Below are 6000 nucleotides of genomic sequence, written 5' to 3'. Positions count from 1 at the left end.
ACAAGCAGCTTTAAAACGACTTGTTGAGTCCTGTTGATTTTGGTTAGGCCTTCCTATATAAATTCTTTAACATGCAAGTAAAATATTCCCTTTTGTGAAGATGACTAGACAGTAACATCTGATCCTGTTCATAATCTCTAGACACCTGCAGTCCAAACTTTGTACACAAGAATCTATTGCATGTAAGCCTGTGTATACCCACAAAAAGGTATGCTGCTGCTCATATCATGGGATCATTAGCGAGGGTTTAGATAAGGGTTATTAGAGCACATCCCTGGGTACTCCGGATGCTGAACGCTCAACTCCGCAGGGGTTCTATTAATAACCCAGGGACAGCTTTACGTTGCAGATCTATTCCAATATGCCAAGTCCCTTTCCACCTATGATTTGTCTGTTTGCTTTTCCGTTCATGCAATGCCTATAGTGAAACCAGTGTATATGTCAGGTTTTTTGTATTTTTTTTCAAATAGTAGACTCCTTAGCATGTGTCATCCCACTGACAAAACCATGGTCGTAACATTTATCTCTATGCGAAAGGAGACCCTACGCGACAGAAGTTACAAAGGTATGTTCCTTTTGAGACTTAAAATGCTGTGAAATGGGTACAGTCCCCCTAAAACATTTCCACCAGTGTGGCCACAAAGGCGCAAGAGGCCCTTGTGTGCCTGCGCACAAGCTCACTGGGATGGAGAGGCTCCCAGCTCAGCGTAAGTAAGTTTTGCGTGGAAATGCTTTTAGCGAGGCGGGGGAGCAAGAGCCGCTGTGTTCTGTTTTTAGCTCTCGTCTGCAGCCTCATTAACGCTGCCTGGTGCACAGAGAGGATGACCGCCAGCCGCGGAACCGACCGCGCGGTCATAGGGGGGCTGGTCATGCGTCATGACAGTAGACACGCGAGGGGCTCCCAGGAATAAGAGTAACTCGCGCTCATCACTGTCATTTATAACTAAATGTTTCTCGTGATGGACAGAGTGCACTTGTAGCATGTTATTTACTTCCATGTGTTGTGGTACTCTATTTTTAACTCTGGATTTCTGGCTGTGACGACATTACTAACACAAGATTAAATTATTGTATCGCCACTTTCATCACAAATGTGTACTAGTGGAAGTAGATTGATGAAATACGGATTGAGAAAATAGTTCCTGGAGTTGGCTTTAAAACTCGTATTAAATATTTTGGGTATATTTTTGAGAACTAGCCTATATTGCGGTGCTTCACTAGGTAGCCTATTAGTCCCCCGTATTTCATCAGTAAGATGACCTGCCGGGATTTGAGGTTTGAAACATCTCATTAGCTTGACTTAATTAGCACAGACACGGCTTCTTAGGAGATTCATTTAACACATTTATCTATCTTCCCGCTGCGTTTCCACAGCAGACAGTCTGCGTGGGGTGGCACAGCATGTCCCGTACGCTATGGTTCACATTGGGTCGATGTGCGTTCGTTGCAGTGGCTGCTTGAATTTCTTGCTTTCTACAGCTGTTCTGCAATCTACTGAAATGCTCTGAAAAGTCACAGCCATGGCTCCTCAAAACTGGATTGAGAGCAGATCATGGTAACACATGTAGTATACTGTACTAGTGTATTAGAGTACTGTAAGCGATTATAGTAGAGTTTTGCTGGCAGGCAGCTCCCCTCTCACACTTATCATGCAGGGACCATCACATCTGTCAAGGAAAACACGTTTTAAAAATAATTGCTCTCTGACATGCTCAGTCTTTGAGAGGTGATGAAACCTGCGAGGAGTGAAGTGTGACTTCTAGTAATGTGTGCCTGACAGATCTCGTACACCGACAAGATCTCAAAACATCCTGAAACGTTACCTTCATGAGGATGTCACCCCCTTCACTTGCAAACGTCACGATGACTGCTTGATCTAGTTCAGATGGCAGTTTTTATGGATTTTACATTGCACAGGCAGTATGCTTTGTTATTTTGTTCAGATTATGTGGAAGCCATTTTCTGTATCTGGAATGTATCTGTAACATAATAAGATATGACAGAACATTAATCTTAAGGGGAGTCATAATCAGCCTTTTATTTGCTTGCAATCACATTTTCTTTGCAGTGAAAGAATTACATATTCAGCGTTGCTCTGCAATAGTGCATCTACTATTCACACCTCAACTCTGCCTTCTGCTAGACAGTGAACAATAATGCCAGGATGTCATTCGCACAAGCTTAACTTAGAAACCCAAAAATAAAGTTCTTATAGAAAAAAAGCTGTTGAACTCTCCAGTTGTGAGTCAATCGTCTCTGCTCCACCTCATGGTAATCAATAATGGCCTTTTATACTTGTTTTTAAATCCGATATTCAGTTAGAGCCATTCTGTGTGTGACCAAAAACATGTCTCTTTTAAGATTTATGGCCATACTGTCAAAAAATCTCCCATTCCATTGAGTTAACTTCTGAATTGATTGGGGGCCCCACTGTGCCCCTACCCATTGTGATTATTACAAATCAATCCCTTCAGCTCAGAAAAATATGGCATGACCACAGAATGCCATGGGGCTAAACATAGGCACCCTCATCTGAGAGGAAAAGTCTCTGGTCCTGGGGTTGGAGAGTGATGGAGACTGAGATAGGGGTAATCCAGCTCAAACACTCCATGGGGCTCCCGGTAGGGTTACTGTCTGCATAAAATGCATTCTGGCAGATGATATCAGTTGCAAGGCTTATGCTGTTGGTACCAGGGACAGAATATTTTATAGATTTGATTTATGTTTATATTACTTTAAACATAACATTTACAAACATAACAAGATATAATAACATAATTACATTACATTTTTTTCACTGGGTTTTACAGAAAGAGTCCATTCTATAGTTAATACACTACTCAATAAGCTCCAAATTAATGTGTAAGACCTTTCACTCAATAGATAATATCTGGCAAGTGTGTGTGTGTGTGTGAGAGAGAGAGAGAGAGAGAGAAAGAAGATAGCTGTTTAGTGTATAGTATCATGTATGACCTCATTAGCTACATTATAGTGCATTATATCAATACAAATACTCCACAAAATGCCTCACCTCCCGATGCTTTAATGTAGTTTTAATATACACTTTTCACAGGCCAATCCTGTTTTTAGTTAATTAAATCAAAACTGGGGCTGACCCTCTGTTAAGTAATTTTACAGAAAGTAATGAATCTAGTATATTTGATAATTATAGAAGCAACACCTGTGACACACAGATGGCAAAGGCTCTGACAGGCGAGGTCAGAATGGCTTAAAAAGCCTCAGATGAGAGCCCATCGTCACATGGCATTCACAAAAACGGTTGGGGAAGGTGGATTAAGATAAGAGGCATCATTGCCTTTTGGTCATTGAACAGGTATTTTGTATTTTTTCTCTCCTACGTCATCATTTGGATCATTAATACGCAAAGGACAAGGCCAGATTTAAACTCCAGACACAACAGTGATTTTGTCAAGCTATTCAGATGTATCTAAATAAAACTAGCACAAGCATGAAGAACCATCAGTGTATTGTTCAGAAATTGGGGAAACCATTTGAGTCATTATATAAGGTGCATTAGAACGGAGCCCATTAACAGCGCATCCCAGGGCTGCAGACCAGTCATTTCACATAATTAACCCCCCATCTCCCCCACACATACTCTCTTGGTCATGAGCAGCAGCTGAGCGCGAAAATTATAGTCTTTCTATTTCTTTTTGCACACTTGTTTTTTTTTGCCATCCCCCTCTGTCTTTAAGAGCTACTAGCTTTGGGGCTAAATACAACCTCTGTTTTTGTTTCACAGTCTTACATACACTGTGGAAGTGAACCTTGCAACTGGCAGTTTTTCCTTTTCAGGGGGTGCCACGGCAACAAGAGTGATTAAAAGGTGTGAGAGTGTGTAGGGGTGTGCGCCAAACCTCTCACACTCACACCCCAGCATGATAGACGGATCCCTTCTTTTAAGAAAAAGCAGCAAGGTTTTAGTTCTCCGTCAGTCAGCTGAACAGTATAAAACTCTAATTTAGAAGTAAATGGCCGACTTCAGCAATCATACTGTACATGTCTGCAAGCAAATATAAAGGATGTGAAAAGCTTAATCGTTGTTCATTAAACTTGAACCTGTTGTTTTGATGAGTGACCTCATGTGATCCATGAGAAAGCTGTACCTGCGTTACCCTGTAGTCTTTTATTAAATATAGCTTTTTTTGTACCTTTTTGCATTCCAGTCACAGTGTGCCTGCAGTAGGGTTTTCAAGGACAGCACAGAGCAGAGAGTCAAGGGAGAAAGAAAGACAGGTGAAAGGAGGGGTATTCTTAAGCGTGTGTATAGGCATACGTATTCAAAAGTATTCATCCTTAACTATGCAAATTCAAGTCTTTTGAACCTGGGTGTGTTCGAGGTTATAAGCATATCTGCAGGCACAAAAAGTTTAGAATATCGGTTGTATCAATATACGCAAAACACTCAGATGAATTTACCAGAAAGACTACATGTAATTCTGCACCACATCAGTATACAATTATTTGCAATATTGGTTCTATTATTGTCATGTTGTTCCTTCATCCTGCATATGTTGTTCACACCTCACATTCTCACAGCATAGGACTTGGGGACAGCAGAACAGTATCATACCTTCGGCAAGTGAGTGGAACAGATGGAGAGAGAGAGAACGAGAGAGAGAGAGACTTGGTTCACATCATTGCACATTATCACAATTTATCAACACCATCTTGAAGCAACAGTGACAGTATTGTGAGTGAGATTGCTGTACAGTAACTGTTTCAGCTAGACTCCTCCCTCAAGAACTCCTATTCGTCTGCTCACAGCGTAACAGTCGCATCCACAAGCTCTCTGGAACAGTACCACCTCTGGGCGCTTTTCGCGCAGTACCGTCTTCCACAATACTGAGCTGGACCCTCACACCACAAGTACTGCAAAGTTGTGGCGAAGTGCTACAAAACTTGTGTTCCTCTTCATTTTGATAGTCAGCGATCCTACTCGATTCTTGGAGATTTATCTTGTCGTCTTGCCACTCGAAGACTGTGGTACTTCGTTCACTAGATCTGACTTCTGCTTCTTTTTAAATCTCTGTGAAAATATGTAAAGACACCTGGTGCTTCCACAGGTGGACGCACGTGTCCAAGGTTCATCAACTCGCATTCTTTGTTTTGTTATTTTTCTAAGGACATGATTCCACCGCCGAATATGATGCAGGACGACAGTAGTGGCAAAGAAAACAAACGCGAAACCTACGATCTTCCACAGTCTCCTACGTCCAACAATAATCAAGAATCAAAGGTAGGATCCCATCCCTTTTGATTATTATTAATTGACTTTCTGTGACCAACTTGTTTTTGCAACGAAAACTGAAAACATCTGGCCTGCTATACACTTGGATCAACAGCTGTCAAATCAACATGTGTAACTGTGTAACTGCCTAGTCATGGACAAAAGGGATAAGGTGCTGCTCTCTCTTAATCGTGCTCAAATGAGGTACATGTGAAATCTTGTTGTAATGTTCCAGATGCGAGATGTGTTTATCTCGTTTTATTTCGTAAAGACATTTAAATGCCTTAATTACCAGGTCTCTCTCGTTCGTGCTCTCTATGTAGACTACCCTATCTACGTGATATGTATAATTATTTTGATCAGAGATTCTCAATGAAGTTCAACCAAGTTTCTCTGTTTCACGTCGTATACATTCTATTGACAACCAGCCCCACAAGGGGAATATTTCGTCATTGCCACTGGCATTTTGTCCACTACTTTAGATATCACATCTTAATTTGAGTAATCTATGACCCTGAGTACTACAAGTGAGTAGGCTACTACAAGTGAGCACTTGCAGTACGGCCAGTTAGCCGTGAAGTATAGGACAGGGCCCTGGTTGTAGATGTTTTTGGTCAGTAAGAAAATCCAGTTATAGTGTTTCTGGAGATGAAGCACCTCCTATACACACATTTTAAATAGATCTATATACATCATGAGATGTGTTGTCCAATGACCCTATGAACATTTTTAGCTTTTTTTAAATCTCA

The 6000-nt window shown here is 41.2% G+C and overlaps 1 protein-coding gene across 2 annotated transcripts in view; it reads left to right on the top strand.

Annotated features, from left to right (window-relative positions):
• The first annotated feature begins 4821 nt into the window (after positions 1–4821).
• Positions 4822–6000, top strand: part of stac (SH3 and cysteine rich domain) — a 29244-nt gene continuing 28065 nt past the window's right edge. Inside the window, exons 1-2 of one of the 2 annotated variants that reach the window (XM_031580688.1) lie at positions 4822–5007; positions 5147–5260. In XM_031580688.1, coding sequence (XP_031436548.1) covers positions 5150–5260 — 111 coding nt within the window. In that variant the 5' untranslated portion in view covers positions 4822–5007; positions 5147–5149. Of the gene's footprint in view, positions 5261–6000 lie in introns of both variants that reach the window. The other variant, XM_031580686.1, reaches the window with a different exon arrangement.

The sequence above is a fragment of the Clupea harengus genome, chromosome 14 (genome assembly GCF_900700415.2).
Source record: "Clupea harengus chromosome 14, Ch_v2.0.2, whole genome shotgun sequence".
NCBI lineage: Eukaryota > Metazoa > Chordata > Actinopteri > Clupeiformes > Clupeidae > Clupea > Clupea harengus.
This window is presented reverse-complemented; position numbering and strand designations above follow the sequence as displayed.